General features: G+C 46.8%; 1 protein-coding gene across 1 annotated transcript; it reads left to right on the top strand.

Moving 5' to 3' along the window:
* The first annotated feature begins 221 nt into the window (after window positions 1–221).
* Window positions 222–19,932, top strand: SF3A1 (splicing factor 3a subunit 1). Its single transcript, XM_081841809.1, has 17 exons — window positions 222–378; window positions 1,847–1,959; window positions 2,198–2,402; window positions 2,884–3,141; window positions 4,095–4,169; window positions 4,880–5,030; window positions 6,012–6,205; window positions 6,859–6,976; window positions 7,093–7,278; window positions 7,982–8,103; window positions 8,241–8,483; window positions 8,803–9,013; window positions 10,130–10,159; window positions 12,099–12,253; window positions 12,769–12,870; window positions 18,193–18,264; window positions 18,908–19,932. Exons 1-17 carry the CDS (start codon window positions 316–318, stop codon window positions 19,007–19,009), a joined length of 2,400 nt encoding a protein of 799 aa, XP_081697935.1. The 5' UTR covers window positions 222–315; the 3' UTR covers window positions 19,010–19,932.
* The last annotated feature ends 1,005 nt before the right edge of the window (window positions 19,933–20,937 follow it).

Here is a 20,937-nt window from a genome sequence, read left to right as displayed (position 1 = left end):
GGTCAAAGGCTCTGCAAGTATTTGCCTTAACTTTATGTGAAGAGTCAAAACAAAATAAAGAATTTTTTTATTTTGTTTTTTTATGTGAAGAATCAGGGGAGCCCCAGACTCTCATCGTCTCCGGTGCCTCAAACGGGCTCGAAGAGGACAACGCGCATGCGCCAAACAGCCCCCCCCTACTTATACCGCTCCTCCTTCCTTTGACGTGGCCGCTCTGCATGCGCGCGCAGCCACGGCTGACGGCGACGCCATTTTGTCGCCGAGCTTGGTGTTTTGTTGAGCGCCGCGCGTCTAACGTCGGAGCGAAGAGCCGCCATGCCGGCCGGGCCTGTGCAGGCGATGGCGCCTGCCCAGCCAGCGCCCCCTGAAGCGAAGCAGGTAATTTTCGGCCTGATCCGTTTAGCAGAAGCCCACTCTCCGAGGTTCCTTCATCTTTCCACCCCACCCCCCAACCCTGGTTAATGTCCGAGGCCTCCTGAAGGGGGAGGTCCTCCTCCCAGGATGCCTTGCGGGACGAGAGCGGTGCATGCTGGGAGGCGTAGTTTGCAGCCCGCGGATGCGTGGATGTATGGGAGTTTTCTAAAGTGGGGAATGGGGAACCTATGCCCCCCACAGTTTGCGTGACTGCCAGCTCTTCTCAACCCTAAACGGCCTCGGCCCAGTATACCTGAAGGAGCGTCTCCACCTGCATCGTTCAGCCCGGACACTGAGGTCCAGCTCCAAAGGCCTTCTGGCAGTTCCCTCCCTGCGAGAAGTGAGGTTACAGGGAACCAGACAAAGGGCCTTCTTGGTAGTGGCGCCTCCCCTGTGGAACGCCCTCCCATCTGATGTCAAGGAAATAAGCAGCTATCCTATTTTTAAAAGACATCTGAAGGCAGCCCTGTTTAGGGAAGTTTATAATATTTAATGCTGTATTGTTTTTAACACTCGATTTGGAGCCACCCAGAGTGGCTGGGGAAACTCAGCCAGATGGGCGGGGTATAAATAATAAATTATTATCATCATCATCCCTGGCCATTGGCCATTCTGGCTGGTGATGATGGGAAATGTGGTTGTTTATTAAATTTATAAGCTGCTTTTTTTGCCATGACGGCTCAAAGCCTCTTACAAAAACGGGTTAAAAACAAAACTGGTTAAAACTGGTTCATGAAAACATCCTACCCACTCTGAAAGGCCATAGATAATTAAAAGCCAAAGGCCTGCTTTAAGAAGGAAGGTTTTTGCCTGGTGTCTGAAGATCTATAACAATGGTGCTGCCACCCTCCAGACCCCTCCAGACTACTACAATTATTATTATTATTATTATTATTATTATTATTATTATATCTATCCGCACACACAAACACAGAGCATTCTTTCCCAGACCAGGACTCAAGGCAGTGTGAACAAATTAGAACAACACAGTTAAAATGTAGAAGATTAACAACATATAAAATATAATACTTAAGATAAAAGTAATTAAACTATAAAATAATTAAAACTATAAAAACAGATCCATTGAAAGACATAGTGAAAACAACACAACACTATTAAAAAAAAACCCAATTGGTTTAAAAACAGCCCCCCAAAGCATGTTGGAATAAAACAGTCTTCATCCGCTGACAGAAAGATAACAAAGGGTGGGATGGGGGCCTGAAACTGCGGTGATAGATACATTTCTAAGGCCATCCCACTAAGGAGCTGTGGGACAAGGAACTGTGATGTTTAGCTCAGTCTTTCACAACAGAACAATCCTGCAATAGAGACTATTGCTTTGGGTAATACTTGATTTTTTTCCTCAGCAAACTGGTTTTTGAAAGATCCTTGGTCTGCTTTCTTTTTATGCCATATTCACTTTTAATTGCAGCCAGAAGATGAACCGAAAGAAGAAGCAACACCAGCCAAGCCCGTGGTGGGAATTATTTATCCTCCTCCAGAGGTTCGGAATATTGTGGACAAGACAGCCAGTTTTGTAGCCAGGTAGGTCACCCTAGACTGCACTCTTGGAATATCAGCTTCTTGCAGAGATAAGCTAAGAGGGTGGTTGAGGCAGCCTCAGCATGCATAGCTAATCAAATGTGTTAAGGGACAAAGGCAGTGAGGACTCAGGGTTGGCAGTAATTTTTTGTGTGGGTTTGATACTGTGCCTGTCCTTGGTGGCTTTTGAGGAATTTTAAATTTTGGTTTGGTGCTGATTTTTGCTCTATAACTTTTCTAGAAATGGTCCTGAGTTTGAAGCCCGTATCAGGCAGAATGAAATCAACAATCCCAAATTTAACTTCTTGAACCCCAACGATCCTTACCATGCCTACTATCGCCACAAAGTCAATGAGTTCAAGGAAGGGAAGGCACAGGAGCCCTCGGCAGCCATTCCCAAAGTCATGCAGGCACAGCAGAGTGCACAACAGCAGCTTCCCCAAAAGGTAAGCGGTTCCTCTCTTGTCTTCATCTGTCTCTTATCTTTCATGGTGCTGCAGGAGGGAGGGCCAACTGCCAACAAATTTCTCTTGGCCTTTTCCTTCCGTTCATGCCTCACTGGCAGAAGTGAGGAACTTTTGGCCCCTCTAGATGTTGCTTACCTACAACAGCCATCAGCCCTAGCAAGCAGGGTCAGTGGCCAAGGGCATTGTAGTTCAGCGACATTTGGAGGGCCACAGGTTCCCCACACCAGCTCACTGTGGAGGTAAGAACAAACTTCACCAACCTGGTGCCCTCTAGATGGTTTGGACTGCAATTACCATCAGCCCCTGCCAACACAGCCAAGCCATCTGAAGGGCACCCGGTTGGCAGAGGCTTGCTAGGAATGGTTCTAAACCACAGAGCAGCAAATACAGGGACATCTGACCTGTGCACCTAAGTGAGGTTGGGTATAAGTGGTGATGCATTTCTGTGTTCCTTCCGCAGGTACAAGCCCAGGTGATTCAGGAGACTGTGGTTCCGAAAGAGCCTCCTCCGGAATTTGAGTTCATTGCAGACCCTCCCTCGATCTCAGCCTTTGACTTGGACGTGGTAAAGCTGACAGCCCAGTTTGTTGCTCGGAACGGCAGGCAGTTCCTCACCCAGTTGATGCAGAAAGAGCAGAGGAATTACCAATTTGACTTCCTGCGCCCGCAGCACAGTCTCTTCAACTACTTCACCAAACTGGTCGAACAGTACACTAAGGTAACAAATCTCAGATGCCGGGAGGATTCATTTGAGCAAGCTTGAGGACAGTTCTATTTATGCAGAGCAACATGTGCATTTCAAAGTGACAGACTTTGAAGGCTTACTGTCTGGGTTGAAGAGAAATGCTTGCAAGGATCCTGGAGGGGAAAGTAGGGACACCCCAGGCATTAAGGTGCCCTAATATTGATTGCACATTCTTTGTATGATCATGGCAAGATAAAAACAAAATCTGTTCTATAGCAAACAGGAGAAGCAGTGGAAATGATAGCAGAATTGTTCTGTTTTTGTTAAAACATAAGAATAGCCTGTTGGATCTGACCAGTGGCCCATCTAGTCCAGCATCCTGGCCAGCCAGATGCTTGTGGGAAACCAGCAAGCAGAACATTGGCATTCTCCCCTCCTGTGGTTTCCAGCAACTGGCATTCAGAAATTCTGCTGCCTCCAAATATGGAGGCTTTGTCTAATGGGAGCTGTCTCGCCTAAGTCATAGCTATACCCTTTGCCAATTATGGCAAATAGTTGTCAGCTTCTCTGCATCCTGTGCACATGTACTGTTCCTTAAAGTGTTCCTACTTTCAGGCAGAGACTGGGAGAGCAACAAAACGAGCACAGAATTAAGCTTTTCTTTGAAAATGACAACTCAGCAAACAAGTTTCTAGTCCTGGCTGCTAAGATATGCTTGAAAACGTGTGCCGTTTCCTGCTGATATCTCAGAAGCTGAGTGGGTGGTTGAATAAGACCTCAAGTGTTCCACATACCTCCCAGCCCATTACTGTGACTTGCAAACCTGGAATAAACTATAAAAATAACTGGCAGAAGTTATTTTGCCTAAATTATACATATTGCAAGCTTTTCTTAATGCAGACTATTGATTGTGTGGGTAAGAAGAAACCCCTAATTGGAACTGATGTCTCAGTAGCCTATTGAATTTCTTCCCCCCCCCCCCCCAGATCTTGATTCCACCCAAGGGTTTGATCATAAAACTTAAAAAGGAAGCAGAAAACCCCAAAGAAGTATTGGATCAGGTAAGCAGTTAAGAGTTTTTTACATGACTGCCCTTTGCTAGGTTTAAATAATCTGAAAACACTCTTATGAGCTAACCATCTTATATCGCTTTGCATTTCTGCCAATATTCAGTGCAGTCCTATAGAGGTATATACCGGTATGTTACCCAGGTGTAAGCCTTACTGAGTTCAGTGGAGCTTCCTCCTAGGTAAGCAAGTGTAGGATCTTACACTTACAAGTGTCTTACATCTCAGTGGCCTTATTTGTAATAGAGGCAAGGTGCACTTTTGTTTCTCCTTTTGTGATTGTATCACTTCGCATTACCACCATTGCATTTCTATTTCACCTTTCCTGCAAAGGGGCAAACCTTCTGTGTGGTAGGCTGAGAGGTAATGGCTGGCCCAGGTCACCCAGTGAATTTCATGGCTGAGTAGGGATTTGGACCCAGGACCCAGTGTAGCACGCTAACCGCTACGCTGCCTCTCAAAATATCAGATTCTTAAGTGCAGTGTCCCAATTAATCTGACCTAGCCTTGGTAGCCAGCCAAAATCTGCAATTACCACCAACCCAGCTCTTCCCATGACTAAAGTGGGAGGATATGGCCTTGTCAGTACCCTCAAGCTGAGTTTGGGGTGCACTTGAAAGCAGGCGACCTTGATGCTTTTTGAGAATGTATCCAAAAAACACAGTTACTGGTTTTTTTAAAAAGTTACTTGATGCTTTGTGCAGGCGTGTTACAGAGTGGAGTGGGCCAAGTTTCAGGAGCGAGAGCGGAAGAAGGAAGAGGAGGAAAAGGAGCGAGAGCGCGTTGCTTATGCCCAGATTGATTGGCATGATTTTGTGGTGGTGGAAACCGTGGACTTCCAGCCCTCCGAGCAAGGTTGGATCATTTACTTTGCTGAAATGCATAGCTTGACCAATCTCAAAGCCTCATTGAATCCAACATAAGAAGGCTCTGTGCATATGTCAGGAAGAGAAAAGCCGCTTAGACTCAATGAAAATATTGAATACCTCATCTGTTATCCCTCCAAGGAAGCACTGTATAGCTACTTTCCAACAAAGTCCTCCAGGAACCGTCTGTATATTATTATTATTATTATTATTATTATTATTATTATTATTATTATTACTACTACTACTACTACTACTACTACTACTACTATTTTATTATCATCATTATTCTAGTTAGCTGCTTGTTAAATATAAATCCACATTAATCCACAAAACAGCCATAGGAAACTTGGGCAGTAAACTTATTAACATCTCAAGTTTATTAAAAGCCTTGGGGGGGCGGAATATACGTCTTTACGTGATGTCAAGTAGATATCACTAAAGGTGCCAAGTGGACCTTGCTGGGGAAAACACACACACACAGAGCAACAACTGAAAAGGCCCTTCTTTCCCTCGTCATCATCCTCTGAGCCTCCCTCCTCAGGGGGGTCCTGGAGAAGACTGTAATATACTTAGAATCATAGAATCATAGAGTTGGAAGAGACCACAAGGGCAATCGAGTCCAACCCCCTGCCAAGCAGGAAATGCCATCAGAGCACTCCTGACATATGGTTGTCAAGCCTCTGCTTAAAGAAAAGCAGAGTGCAAAATAAAATGGAAGTGTGCACTTGAAAAGCAGGTGCAAATAAAATGGAAGCGGCAAGCAAGACCTGCATTTGAACTCTGCTTCTTGAATCCCACAAATATCAGAAAAAAGTGAAGCTTACAGAGCCCCCAGCCCAGAAGTCCAGTCACTTCCTACTGAGGTGGACCCTTAACAAGAAGCTTGTCTAGGGAAGACACATGATGCTTTTCTCAGCTGTGTAACTTAAGTTTCACCAAAGGTATGATTCCCCCCCTTTTTTTGCAGGGAACTTCCCTCCTCCCACCACTCCCGAGGAGCTAGGTGCTCGAATTCTCATCCAGGAGCGCTATGAGAAGTTTGGCGAAAGTGAAGAAGTGGAGATGGAAGTGGAGTCAGATGATGAAGATGAGAAACAAGAAAAGACTGAGGAGGCACCATCTCAGTTGGACCAGGATACCCAAGTGCAGGACATGGATGAGGTGAGCAGTTAGTCTGCGGGAAAGTCTTTTCGGTGTGGCGAAGCTTGAAAGTAGTCTTTCTGAATCTCTGTACTCAGTAAAGTAATGTTCGTAAGAGTTTGTTCCTGGTGCTGCATAGCTGGTGTCCTGGACCTTAATGCTCTGCTGAACTTAAATTGGGGCTCAAGTTTTAACGTCTGGTGGTGGGGAAAGGTTCCGAAAGTTTTAGAAGATCTTTGTCCTTTAGCCATAAACCTACAAGGGATGAGAGAGGGTTCTGAAAACAGTCTAGTCCAAGCCCTGTAAGGGTCCTTTGCATAACACGCTGCACATTCGTATTCCCACAAGTCTGCTGATGGTTCGAAGTGCAGCCTTTCATAAGCTCAAGGCTTGAACAAGCCAGCGGCAAAGGTATGATAGAATCATAGAGTTCGAAGGGACTCTGTGGATCAGTAACTCCCTGTGATGCAGGAATATGCACCCATATGGGGATCAAACCCATGACCTTGGTGTTATTAGCACCATGCTCTTAACCAATTGAGCTAACTGGTGCCAGCTTAAATCAGGGAAAAGACTTGCTTAAGCCTGGTTTGTCTTCTTACTAAGAAAACTGAGTTGAGCCTTTCAAGAGAATCATGCTTCATGATCCTTCACTTAAAAAAATTTTTTTGAAGGGCTCTGATGAAGAAGATGAGAGTCAGAAAGTTCCACCACCTCCAGAAACTCCGATGCCACCACCTCTTCCTCCTACTCCAGACCAAGTCATTGTCAGGAAAGATTATGACCCTAAAGGTAAGCTTGGGGTTAAGATCAGGTGGGGTTTTGTGACTGGGTTGCATTCTAGATCCAGTGGTCATGTAAAACATTTCTAACTGTATATCTTCTCTCTCTCTCTCTCCTCTCTCCAGCATCTAAGCCTTTGCCACCAACTCCGGCCCCAGATGAGTATCTTGTCTCCCCCATCACGGGGGAGAAAATCCCTGCCAGCAAAATGCAAGAACATATGCGGATTGGGCTTCTGGATCCCCGCTGGTTGGAGCAAAGGGATCGCTCTCTCCGGGAGAAGCAGAGCGATGATGAGGTCTATGCCCCAGGTCAGTCCAGCAAGGTTTTAGTGGTCTTTTATCGACATATTTTTTTCTTGTGTTAACCTTGATTACATGTTTATGCGTGTCTGAAGGAAACTAGTCAGATACTATAATGCTCTTCTGAAATAATTAGAATCATTCCGTGCTAATCAATTAATGATTAACTTTAGTTTATAAGAGGACAGCTATCAAGCGGCAGGTAGGCATCAAATTTCAAAAGGCGTTTTGGGGGCAGGTGTGTTTACTACACTGCAATTCATTTGATTCTGTAGTAAAACGTTTAACGTATTTTCCTCTCCAAACGGGGATGTTCAAAGCAGCTAATAAAGGTATATAAAAGAAAAAACAATACCCAGTAATAATTCAGAATGCAATAAGTATATATTTGAATATCAACTACATGTCAGCTGCTCTTGAGTTTTTTAATGAAAGAATGGGCTTTATAATTATAAGAAATATATAAAAACCTGTGCCTGGTTTGGGTTGTCCAGAGCCCTGACAAAGTAGTGAATGGAAAAGGTAGAACACTATCTTGGCGGCCAAAATTTTCAGATGGCTAAATTTTTCAGTGCATCCCATTTCTGTTTGCCCATTTTATGGGAGTAGTGACAACAGATAGCTTAGAACCTATGAGCAGTGCCCTATCTTTAAGGACCAAAAACAACACCACCACCATGGCAAACTCTCCCATTTTACTCATACTTTCCAGGCTTGGACATTGAAAGCAGCTTGAAACAGCTGGCCGAGCGCCGTACCGATATTTTTGGTGTTGAAGAGACAGCTATCGGCAAGAAAATTGGGGAAGAAGAGATCCAGAAACCAGAAGAGAAGGTATGGCAGGGAGCCAGGCTAAAAAGCGCTCTGCTACCGGAAGCGTGAAGGAAAGAAAGCTGCCTCCTCCAGTGGCTTAACTCTAGTTAGTGTGAAAGCAAAAGGCACTAAGACTCACCTGTTTTCTGTTTTACTAGGTGACCTGGGATGGCCACTCTGGCAGCATGGCCCGAACTCAGCAGGCAGCTCAGGCCAACATTACCCTGCAGGAGCAGATTGAGGCTATCCATAAGGCCAAAGGGCTGGTGCCAGAGGATGACAGCAAGGAGAAGATTGGTCCGAGCAAACCCAATGAGATGCCCCAGCCCCCACCCCTCTCATCAGCCCCAAACATCCAAACCAGTGCTCCGCCAATCGCATCAGTGCCTCGCCCGCCCTCGGTAAGCCCCACTTGTTCCATAGGAAGCTCCTCTGCTTAAAGGACTTCTTCTATTTGGCAGAGAGAGCCAGGTTTTAATTTACATCTTGTAAGCTGAATTGCCTTGCTTGGGGAAGGGTCACGTCTCAGTGGCAGAGCACAGGCTTTGCATGCAGAAGGCCTCTGGTTTGATCCCCAGTATCTCCAGGTAGAGCCAAGAGAAATTCCCTGTTTGAATCCCTGGAGAATGGCTGCCAGTCTGTGCCAGTCATACTGAGCTAGATGGACCTACATGGCATGGTTCAGCATAAAGCAACTTCCTGTATTCTTACATCTTCTAGATGCCACCACCTGTCCGTACAACAGTTGTCAGCGCTGTTCCCGTCATGCCTCGCCCACCAATGACTTCCGTGGTCCGCTTACCTCCAGGCTCTGTCATCGCTGCTCCGATGCCACCGATCATACATGCCCCTCGGATCAACGTAGTTCCGATGCCACCTTCGGCCCCACCCATCATGGCTCCACGGCCCCCTCCCATGATTGTGCCAACAGGTCAGTGCTGAACAATCTCACCGGGGGCTAAATAAGTTTTGGGAATTGTGGAAGCCCATCAGGATTCCTCTTGGTCTCAGAATTTGCTTCTGTTGGTGCATTTTCCTCAGTGGTCCTATAGCTACTGCATTCAGCAGTTGCACTTTACCTGCAAGTCTTTGATCAAAAGTTTTTGCAGGCTTCACTGGGATTCTCCATACCGAAAAGCCATTTCTGCAATGGAATTAAGCCCTGGAGGTCAACACTGCTAAAATTTAGTCACTGCATTTGCTGAATGAATAATAACAGTTGTGTTAAAATTGGTGACATATTTGGGTTTGATACGATGCCACAGTGACAGCCTTACCCTATGTATTGTCTTGTGATGATCACCATGTGTGCTTTTTTTAAAAAAAAAAATCTGTAGTTGGTAACAGTTATACAGGTGACTCGTTTCTCCCAAAAGTTTGAAGTCTAGAAAAGAAGAGGGAGGAAATGTTGGGCAGAAACAGAATTCCTCCTACTTGTTCCAAATTGGTTGTTCCCCTCTTCCAAAATGAACTTAGAATTTCATCCTCATTCTCCCTGGCCTTCCAATTCCTTTTCTCACATGAAGGGTTAAAAATTGTTGCATAGTCTATTGTTTATGCTTCATGACCTTTTCCTACCCATAGCCCCTTTTCCACAGAGAAACTGAGGCAGGCTGCTTTCAGTTTCTTCCATGGCCCAAGATCATTCTTCCCACCATCTACGGGGATGAGGGTAGACTAGATCTTGCATTTTCAATCCTCTAGGATGCTTCACTGATGTACAAAGACTGTGGTGCTGGCTGCATTTACACAGGAGTTGGCTTGCAAGTTTTCTTTCTAAATCAGAGACCTGTTCTTCCGCATAGGTATGGAAAAGCACACACCGCCAACCCCAGTTCTTGAACCCAATAAGTTGAAAGTGTGCTCTGTGGCATTACAGTATATTCTTGACCATTGTATGTGACAAAGGAGCGGCCTGGAACCTTTGTGCTTTCCTGTAGAGTTTTCCGTTTTAAATAATGAAATCTAAATAGGCACTATTTTATTATCTCATAGGTTTCAGGTGAGCTAAGCCATTGACTAATTATATTTAATTGTTACAATATAGGATACAGACAGGGACCAGTCAGCAGTCCAGGTAACTTCTTAAGTGTCATTGTGACCTCGGAGGTAACTCAGCTAATCACTAACCTTCAAGTTGAGCTCTTAATTTGCATGCCTTCACTTCTCGTCTGTCCAGAGTGGTACCGGGGATTCCTGGCTGTGGTGTGCGTCTCTGTGTGTCAATAGTTCTTGACCTTTTGTAGACTACTTGGCCTGATTGTCGCCGCTCTTCAAAGATTCTTGTGGCTGCATGCTAGCTTGGGTGCCAGTTCTCCAGACACTGTCATTTTGCAAGAGAAACAAAGGCAGGAATAGAGGAAGAGCCACTCGGTGCCCTTGGAAAGAGCCAGAGTCTTCTGTCTGTGTTTCAGTTGCTGCACACCCACTATAGTTGTTGCAAAGTAGCTTTAAGCCCTGCCCCCCTCATCTCGCCTTCATGGTCTGGCTGCTTTGTGTGTGGCTCTCCCTCTTTTCAATGACCGCCATCCAAGTTTGAGATAAGTAGCTGAAGGTACATAAATAAGATGCTATCGAGTCACTTAGATCCCTGGCTGTTACGTGGAAGTGTTCTTGTCTGAATTTTTTGTAATTCTCTTAAATGCTTAATACCCTAGTCATTCCAAGCCAAAGAGTTCACAGTGGAGTTGAAAGATCTGTGATTTTTTTAAAAAAACAACACTGTGGGTAGAAAGTAGTCGCCAGACCCAAATATTTGAAACCCAGGGAAAACAGAGCAAGGGCAGATTCACATATTTCATTTTCAGCTGTACACTTCTGGTCAGGCACATGTGCAGTTGCAGCCCAGGATAGTTCATGAGGACCCATAAGGAAACAAGGGCAACTTGACCATAGCAATACTTGTGTCATAAAGTTCACAACTAGCATTAACTTCCTACACAGCTGAAGCAAAGCCTAGGAAAGGGACTTCGGCCTACTCTGGGATAGCAGATGCATCACATGTGTTTAGGTGCGTTCATCCAGCCCCCCCCCATTTATTTAACCTTCATTTTATCGCTACAAAGCAGAGCTTTCTACATTCCCACATTTTCCCTACTCAGAAGCACTGAAGCTTAGACTTCCAGCAGGTGTGATGTCCTGACTTTCGCAGTGCTTGGATAGGAGAAGCTGACAATTTTCCTAGGCTTTTTAGCTCAACTAATCTCATTTTAACACAGCTTTTATGCCTTGGGAGTTTCTACTTACTCTTGCTTTTCTTTTTTCTTTTGGTCTCTTTTCTTTCCCTAAAGGCAATGGTGTCAAATGTAACTCTTTCAAGAGATTTCCATTCCACCTTCTTGTGACCAGGAAATGTATTTTAAGGATCCATACTTCTCTCTGGTGCCAGGGACAGACACCATTGGAGATTGCAAAGGCCACTGGTCCCTCAAGAGTCATTAAACTTTTTTTATTAAAAAAAACCCCTGCTATTTTTATACCCTGCCTTTCTATAAAAATCAAGCAAAATTGTTGCTTACATTAAAAAAAACACATATAAAACGCTTTAATATTTAAAGTAACCATAGCAGCGTTCAAAAGAATAAAAGGCATTTGATACATGAGAAGTAAAACAATTTTTTTTAAAAAAAAGATACAACTCCACACCTTCACAGTGACTAGTACTATGCATAACCAATAACACCATTCTGAAAGTGCTTTGGTTTTTAGCATACACCAAAAACATAAAATCACCTTATTTCTAAAGGCCAGGAGGTTGGGAGCAGAGACACAACCCCCCCCCCTTCTTAGTTATTTCTTGCAAGCAAGCTCATAAGTGAGTTGTTTTGCCCTTGATTAGCATTGGAAGATGCCTCCACACATGCTTCCTGTGCTACCTTCTCAAGCAGAAATGGAGATGGGACTATACCAGGCTTTTTCTGCATTTGACACCACTGCTTTGGGGTTCTGTCCACGTCTTTTGCTCCAAACGCCACTAGTGATTTTCTTGCAGAATAAATACTCCCCCCCCCCATCAGCTTTTGTTCCAGCTCCTCCTGTGGCACCAGTGAGTGCTCCGGCCCCTATGCCTCCTGTCCACCCTCCACCTCCCATGGATGATGAGCCGGCCTCCAAGAAGCTGAAATCTGAAGAGAACCTGATGCCGGAAGAGGAATTCCTGCGCAGAAACAAGGTGTGTGCTTAAATAAATAATGGTGTTTTGATCTTAGGCCAGAGGAATCTTCTAGTGGGTTGGGTGATCAGCGACCCTTCACATTCCGATTAAGCTGGGTTGCTAGCCCGAAGTTCTCCACTTGCAATCTGAATGGGGGAATTTGCAAGGGAAGGAAATTCAAAAGGGCAGCCTTCCAGGAAGAAGCAGAGGTTTCTTTATCTATTTTATCATTGGTTCTCCCTTCTTCTCCTTTGTCAGATTTGACAAATTCATGGGGGAGATGGCTACCAATGGCTGCAAGCCACAATAGCTGTGCTCTGCCTCCACAGTCAGAGGCAGTAATGCTTCTGAATACCAGTTGCTGGAAACCACAGGACAGGAGAGAGCTTGAATCCAGATTTCCTACAGGCATCTGGTTGGCCGCTGTGAGAACAGGATGCTGAACTAGGTGGGCCATTGGCCTGATCCAGCAGGCTCTTGTGTTCTTAAGCACACACACACCCTTAACAGTGTAATTCTGCTTACTCCCTTAGGGCCCAGTCACGGTCAAAGTTCAAGTTCCTAACATGCAGGACAAGACAGAATGGAAACTGAATGGCCAGGTGCTGGTGTTCACCCTCCCTCTCTCTGACCAGGTATGTGGCTCAAGCAATGGCTGGCTGGTTTCTCTGTTGTCAGTGACTGCTTTGCTCTTCAGACACTTATCTGGGGTTTGGAAAGAGTATTTTGCTGCATAAAATGATCCCCATCTTTATCAGTGGCCAGGTGCCATTAATAAAACCAGCGAAAGCTATAAATATTGTCTTACTGACTTGTGGAGTGCAGGTGTTGCAGCAGAGTTACATATAAAAATGTTAGATTATGTGACTCTTCAGGAACTGCAGCTGTTGCAGAATGCAGTAGCCAGATTAATTGTTGCAGCCAGGTGATTGTACCTTTTAACACCTGTTCTGGCTGCGCTTTACTGGCAGGCCGTGCATTTCCAGGCCCAAATCAGTGTGCTATAAGGTTTACACAGTTCAGCACCACACTGCGTAATGGAATGTCTCTCCCAATATGAATCTACCCATGCATTAAGATCTACACCAAACTCTCTCTTCATTCTGAAGAGGTTCAGAGAGTTGCTCCCTGTTTGGGGGGGGGGGGACTCCGCAGCAAGACCCACATGGTGCTGATACTGTCTTTTTTGGCCCCAGTTTAAAACTTTATTCTGTTCTCAAGCATTTGATGTCATCTAATGGGATGCTTTTCCTAATCATCAGTTTTTAATTTTGGGAGGAAAGGCTGCTTTGTATATTCTTCCAGTTTTTATATTGCTGATTTTAATGGGGTGTATGTGTTTAGTATTAAATATTGGATTGCTCTTTTACTGCTTAGTTTTAAACACTGTATATTTACATGTATTTTATATTTCTATAAGCCAGCTTATAATAATAATAATGCTAACATGTAAAGATGCACAGCAGGCATTAAAAGAGAACAGTGTGTGGCTGTTTATAACCATGAAGTAGCAGGCAAAGCTTTTACCATTCCTGGGTATAAAATACCTGACCAGATTTAATTGATGAGTCACCATTTGGCATCCCTGCTCCCTGATTCATTTCTCTGTTGATTGATACAGCTTTCCTTTTAATAATAATAATAATAATAATAAATTTTATTTATATCCCGCCCTCCCCAGCCGAAGCCGGGCTCAGGGCGGCTAACAACAATCAACAATCAAACAATCAAATATTCACACATTCTAAAAATATTACATTATAAAAATCAATTAAAATCAAATTAATGGCAACTAATTAAGCAAGATTCTAAGCAGGTTGCCAGAGGAGGGAGTCAGGCTGCGCCCTGACCAAAGGCCTGGTGGAACAACTCTGTCTTGCAGGCCCTGCGGAAGGATGTCAGGTCCCGCAGGGCCCTAGTCTCTTGTGACAGAGCGTTCCACCAGATTGGAGCCGCAGCCGAGAAGGCCCTGGCTCTAGTTGAGGCCAGCCTAACCTCTCTGAGGCCTGGGACCTTGAGGATGTTATTATTTGCAGACCGTAGGTTTCTCTGTGGGGCATACCAGGAGAGGCGGTCCCGTAGGTACGAGGGTCCTAGGCCGTATAGGGCTTTAAAGGTTAAAACCAGCACCTTAAACCTGATCCTGTACTCCACCGGGAGCCAGTGCAGCTGGTATAGTACCGGTTGAATGTGATCTCGCAGCGAAGACCCCATAAGGAGTCTCGCCGCGGCATTCTGCACCCGCTGGAGTTTCTGGGTCAGTCTTAAGGGCAGCCCCACGTAGAGCGAGTTACAATAATCCAGTCTGGAGGTGACCGTCGCATGGATCACAGTGGCTAGGTCAGGGCGAGAGAGATAAGGGGCCAACTGCTTAGCTTGGCGGAGATGAAAAAATGCCGCCTTTGTTATAGCTGTAATCTGCGCCTCCATAGAGAGGGAGGTATCGAAGATTACACCCAAACTCTTAACGGACGGTGCTGGCACTAGTTGCACCCCCGCAAGAGATGGGAGTTGCCCCCTCAATCCCATATCATCCCGCCCCAGCCAGAGGACCTCTGTCTTCGAAGGATTTAACTTCAACCGGCTCCCACGTAACCATCCAGCCACAGCTTCCAGACATCTCGCCAGTGTATCGGGAGCCGAGTCAGGATGGCCATCCATCAACAGATAGAGTTGGGTGTCATCGGCATACTGATGGCAACCCAGCCCAAAACTCCGGACAAGCTGGGCGAGGGGGAGCATAAAGATGTTAAAAAGCATCGGGGAGAGAATCGCACCCTGAGGCACTCCACACACCAAGGAGTGGCGCGATGACAATTCCCCCCCGAGCGCCACCCTCTGTCCCCGACCAGGGAGAAACGAGCGCAGCCATTGAAGGACTGTGCCCTGGATCCCCACGTCGGCAAGGCGGTGGTCCAGGAGTTCATGATCGACCATGTCGAAGGCTGCTGACAGATCTAGAAGAATCAGCAGCCCCGACCCGCCTCGATCCAGCTGCCTACGGAGATCATCTGTTAGGGCGACCAGAGCCGTCTCGGTCCCATGGCCAGCACGGAAGCCGGACTGGAATGGATCCAGAGCAGATGTTTCATCCAGAAACCTACCAAGCTGTTCAGCAACCGCTCTCTCAATCACCTTACCCAGGAATGGAAGATTCGAAACCGGGCGGTAATTGGATAGATCTAAGGGATCTAATGATGTTTTCTTTAAGAGCGGACGCACCACTGCCTCCTTCAGTTCCCCTGGGAATATCCCGGTGCCAAGGGACAAATTGATGATATCCCCCAGGGGGGCCCGCACCTCGTCTGGACACGCTCTAATCAGCCATGACGGGCACGGGTCAAGAGGACAGGTGGTGGGCTTTCCAGCTTGGAGGAGTCTGTCCACATCGGCTGGAGATATCCGGTCAAAATGGTCCAATACTGAACCCGAGGACAGTCGAGGGGCCTCCAGTTCCTTTATTGTATCCAAATTGGCAGGGAGGTCATGGCGGAGCAACAGGACCTTCTCCGCAAAAAAGCTCGCAAATGCCTCACAGCTGTGTGTCAGATTGTTATTTAAATTTGGCTGTCCTTCAAGGGACGTTAAAGACCGAATTATACTAAATAATTGCGCCGGGCGAGAGCTAGCGGATGCAATGGAGGCCGAGAAGTAAGACTTCTTAGCGGCCTTCACAGCCATCTCATAGGTTTTCATAAAAACCCTATAAGATGTTCTTGAGGCTCCGTCACGGGCACCCCGCCATACTCGCTCTAGCCGTCTGAGGTCCCGCTTCATTTTCCGAAGCTCCTCGGTAAACCAGGGAGCCCGGTTTCTGCGGGGTCGCAGAGGGCGCTTAGGTGCGATCTCATCGATGGCTGCCAGGAGCTGGGTATTCCAGCCCTCAACAAGCTCAGTCAATGAGTCGCCAGGGAGAGCAAGGTCCCGCAAGGCTTGACGGAATCTATCAGGGTCCATCAGCCTCTGCGGGCGAGCCCAAATCGGCTCGCCACCTAAGCAGGGTGGGGGTGGAAAGTCAATCCTGGCTTTCAGAGCATAGTGATCAGACCATGGCACCTTCATCGAAGGAGACATGATCACATCTATACCGGCACCAAAGATCAAATCCAGCGTGTGGCCTGCTTGATGTGTGGGGCCCGAAACAAACTGGGAGAGCCCTAGTGTCGCCATGGAAGACACCAGGTCCAGAGCCTGTGAGGAGGGAGCGGCATCAGCATGGAAGTTGAAGTCTCCCAATACCAATAGGTTAGGGAACTCCAAGGCCCAGCCGGCCACCGCCTCCAGCAGGCCTGACAGGGTGGCTGCTGGTGCGCTAGGTGGCCGGTACACCAGCCAGACAGCCAAGCTCTCCTCGGAGCCCCACACTAGGCCAACACATTCAATGCCGGGGATCGATGGCGATGGTAGAGCCCTGAAAGAACAATCTTCCCGGATTAATAATGCCACCCCTCCCCCCCGGCCCACAGTCCGTGACTGGTGGAGGACAGAGAAACCCGGGGGCGCCATCTCTCGTAAGGTAACTGTTACCCCTTCGCGCACCCAGGTCTCCGTCACACAAGCCAGGTCGACCCCCTGCGAGGTAAAGAAATCTCGCAGGGTGGCGGTTTTGTTGCCTATAGACCTGGCATTGCACAACACCAGTGAAGGAGGTGAGTAATCCTTGCTCACCCTACCCTCGTCTCTTGGGATGGGGCGCAGATTGGAAGGGGTACGAGCATATCCGTATCTCGATCCCCTTCGCTTATAACATCTGCCCCCACCGCCATACCTCCCTCGCCCCTCCACGGTAGCAATCCCAAGCCTCATAGTAACCTCCATTTACAAAATAGAAAAACAAAACAACCAAAAAACAATTGTGCCCAAACAAAAACCGATCCCCACCCCACTCAATATCCCACCCCAAAACAGAACAAGATAGAACGAAACAAGAATACATAGATAAAACCCACCATTCATGGTGGTACAACAAAATAAGCAATAAAAACACGTTTAAAACACATTAAAATATATAAAACATCTTTAGCATTTGCTGCAGCAGCACCGTCCTTATCAGGGAGGTGAGCCTGGGCCCCACCCCCTAGGCCAGATGGAATTCGCCTGAGGAGGGAGAGGCCTTACACTCCAAGCACTCACGATGCAGCAGCAGCAATGTCCCTGGCCTCAATGAGGCCTCTTAAAGCCGTGGCGAAGGTGAGCCTGGGCCCCGCCCCCTAGGCCAGATGGAGTTAGCCTAAGGAGGGAGAGGGAGAGGCCTTACACTCCAAGCACTCACGATGCAGCAGCAGCAATGTCCCTGGCCTCAGTGAGGCCTCTTAAAGCCGTGGCGAAGGTGAGCCTGGGCCTCGCCCCCTAGGCCAGATGGAGTTGGCCTGAGGAGGGAGAGGCCTTACACTCCAAGCACTCACGATGCAGCAGCAGCAATGTCCCTGGCCTCAGTGAGGCCTCTTAAAGCCGTGGCGAAGGTGAGCCTGGGCCCCGCCCCCTAGGCCAGATGGAGTTAGCCTAAGGAGGGAGAGGGAGAGGCCTTACACTCCAAGCACTCACGATGCAGCAGCAGCAATGTCCCTGGCCTCAGTGAGGCCTCTTAAAGCCGTGGCGAAGGTGAGCCTGGGCCCCGCCCCCTAGGCCAGATGGAGTTAGCCTAAGGAGGGAGAGGGAGAGGCCTTACACTCCAAGCACTCACGATGCAGCAGCAGCAATGTCCCTGGCCTCAGTGAGGCCTCTTAAAGCCGTGGCGAAGGTGAGCCTGGGCCCCGCCCCCTAGGCCAGATGGAGTTAGCCTAAGGAGGGAGAGGGAGAGGCCTTACACTCCAAGCACTCACGATGCAGCAGCAGCAACATTCATTGCAAACCTTTTCCTTTCTGTCATGTTATGTTTCCCAAGCATGTGCTGTACAAGTCCCTTGTATAGTGCCCAATTTCATTGAAGGTGTTTGTGGGTTTCCTTTGGTTCCTAGGTTTCTGTTATCAAGGTCAAGATTCACGAGGCCACTGGAATGCCTGCTGGGAAACAAAAGCTCCAATATGAGGTGGGTGTGTGGTCCCGTTGGCCCTTAATTAGTTAGTTAGTTTGCCGTTCTTCATTCATAGATCTCAGGATTCACAACATAAAAATACAAGATACAAAAGACATAATAAAAACAAGAACAAAAACAAACCAATAACCTCTCTCCTCTCCACTGTCTCCCACAAACACATTTAAAAGGGTATGTAGCATGTTAATCAACTAAAGGCCTGGCTGAAGAGGAACTTTTTTGCCGGGCGCATAAAGGTATATAATGTAGGCACCAGCTGAACCTCCTTGGGGAGAGCATTCCACTTAACCCTGAGTGTCTTAAGATCCCAGCCCTGTGCCTTATCTGCTCCCTTGCCTTTTTCAAGCTTAAATCGCAAATGCCATGATTTGCATTCCATGCTGAGATATGAAGGAAGGGCTATAACTCAGTGGTAGAGCGGTTGCTTTGCATGCAGGAAATCCCATATTCATTCCCCAGCATCTCCAGGTGGGGCTGCTGGTCAGTGTAGACAGTGATGAGCTAGATGGACCAATGGTGTGACTTTGTGCAAGGCAGCTTCCTGTGGTTTCCTTCTGGTGCAAAGGGTGGGTTTTGTTTTCCTTGCCAAGCACAAAGCTTAGCACTGTTGAGACCCTCTTGTGTCTTGTCTTTTCAGGGCATCTTCATCAAAGATTCCAACTCTCTGGCTTATTACAACATGACCAGCGGGTCAGTGATCCACTTAGCACTCAAAGAAAGAGGTGGTAGAAAGAAGTAGGACTCCATTGGCAAGGCAGCTGCCACACAGCATATGGCATAAGACAAGCTGCCAGAATCTGCCAGCTCCTGAGTAACATCTGCATGGCGTTCCCACATGGGCAATGCTTTGTACCTTCAGCTTGTATCTGGTAATCCCTTCAGCTGGAGAAAGTTGTTCATGCCCTTGGAGTCACTGTGAATTATTTTTCAAGTTGATGTGTGTATATTTCAGCAGCTCGTGCTATATATTCACAATGTTATCAGAATCGCTGCTTGGCTAGCATTTCTTTTCAGTGGTCTTCTGTTTTAATTTCTTGCAACGTTTTGCCTCTGCGGCTAAGATCTCTCTTAGCTTTGATTAGATCTGACCATGTGCATTAAACTTTTGGAAGGGGCTTGCTGGCATATAAGAGAATGATACCTTCTGGATGAAACATTTCAGTTTAACTTCCTTATTCCAAATAACTAGTGTAATAAAAACATTTGTGATTTTCCATGTGAAATCTCTGAGCTCTGATAATCTCTTGCAACAACCTGGATTTCCTGGGAATGGTCAGACAACAGAGATGGAAGAAGCTGGTAACACAGTAAACCTGCAATGTGAGCCCTTATTCAGAACAGTGGAAACGGTCAGGATTCCTGGAAGCGGCTTGCATTAGTCCAGCATAATTTTTTACTCCCCATCCTCCTGCTTTGGAGCAACTTACCTCCTCCATTGCATTGCTTTTGAGTTGAGAGAAAAAGAAGTCACCTTGTTCTTGGCTCCTGGCTTTCTGTATTAAGTGTTTGACCAACACATGAGCTTCAAGGGGCTTGCGCTAGATTCCTCAGAATCTTGCCAAGATTTAACCCTCTTAGTTTGGGAGATTACTCATCAAACAATATGAACCTGACACAAGTGTAACACACTTTCACTGACTTCAATACAAAATATGGAAATGATTTTAAATCTGTGTGTCTTTTTTGGAAATCGCTCCTTGTCTTTCCACCCAAGACGTTCTAAAGGCTGAAAGAAGCCTTCAGAGGGCAGTAGATTACGATGCTGTTCAAGTCTCTTATCTTTACCCCCTGCAGTGCAGCCACACTTGCTTATTGAGTCTGTAGGTTTTTTATAATCGAAGGCTGTAATTTTGGTGGCAGAGGCTTTTGGAGCCTTTTCTTATCATGGCTAAAGAGTTACATAATACAGTGGTACCTCTGGTTGTGAACGGGATCTGTTCCGCAGCCCCGTTTGCAACATGAGCAGAACGCAACCTGAATGTGTGCGGGTCACGTTTTGCCACTCGCGTATGTGTGTGACGTCATTTGGAGCGTCTGCGCATGCGCGAGCGGCAAAACCCAGAAGTAACCCTTTCCAGTACTTCTAGGTTGCCGCGGGACGCGACCTGAAAAGACATAACCTGAACCAAACATAACGAGGTATGACTAGGTTCTAAATTAGCCTGTCCCAGGCTGTTGCCCTAGAGATGTTTTGGACTACAGCTCCCATCAGCCCCAGGCAGCATTGCAGCTCTAGCTGAGACTGATGGGAATTTGAGTCCAAATCATTTAGAAGGCGCCGTCCTAGAGAAAGCTGTTTAAATCATTGGTCTTTCAACTGTTGAGGCAGTTTACTATGCAAATAGATGGTAAAAAGATTACAAAGCAAGTCCCAAAGGGCGTGCTTGGGCTAATGTTGGGTGCCAGGTCTTGAAAGCCTGCTTCTCTAAATGCTGCTCCACATTCTCCAAATCCCCCCTGCATCTTTGGCACCTATTGTTTAGGAGCTCACAGCTAGAGGCCCCCCCTTCCAGCCTTTTCCTCCCATACCCCTGATCCTTAGAGAGTTGTTGCTTGCTTCCCTTAAGAGTGTCCAAATTAAATGGCTATCACAAAGCAGTGTTGCTTTTTCTCTCTCTGCTTTCCACAGGGCCAAAGCTTAGTGGCAGAGCTCCTGCTTTGCATGCA

This window comes from Podarcis erhardii (genome assembly GCF_964252035.2).
Source record: "Podarcis erhardii genome assembly, chromosome: 15".
NCBI lineage: Eukaryota > Metazoa > Chordata > Lepidosauria > Squamata > Lacertidae > Podarcis > Podarcis erhardii.
Note: the sequence above shows the minus strand (reverse complement) of the source record. Positions and strands in the feature narration are given on the sequence as shown.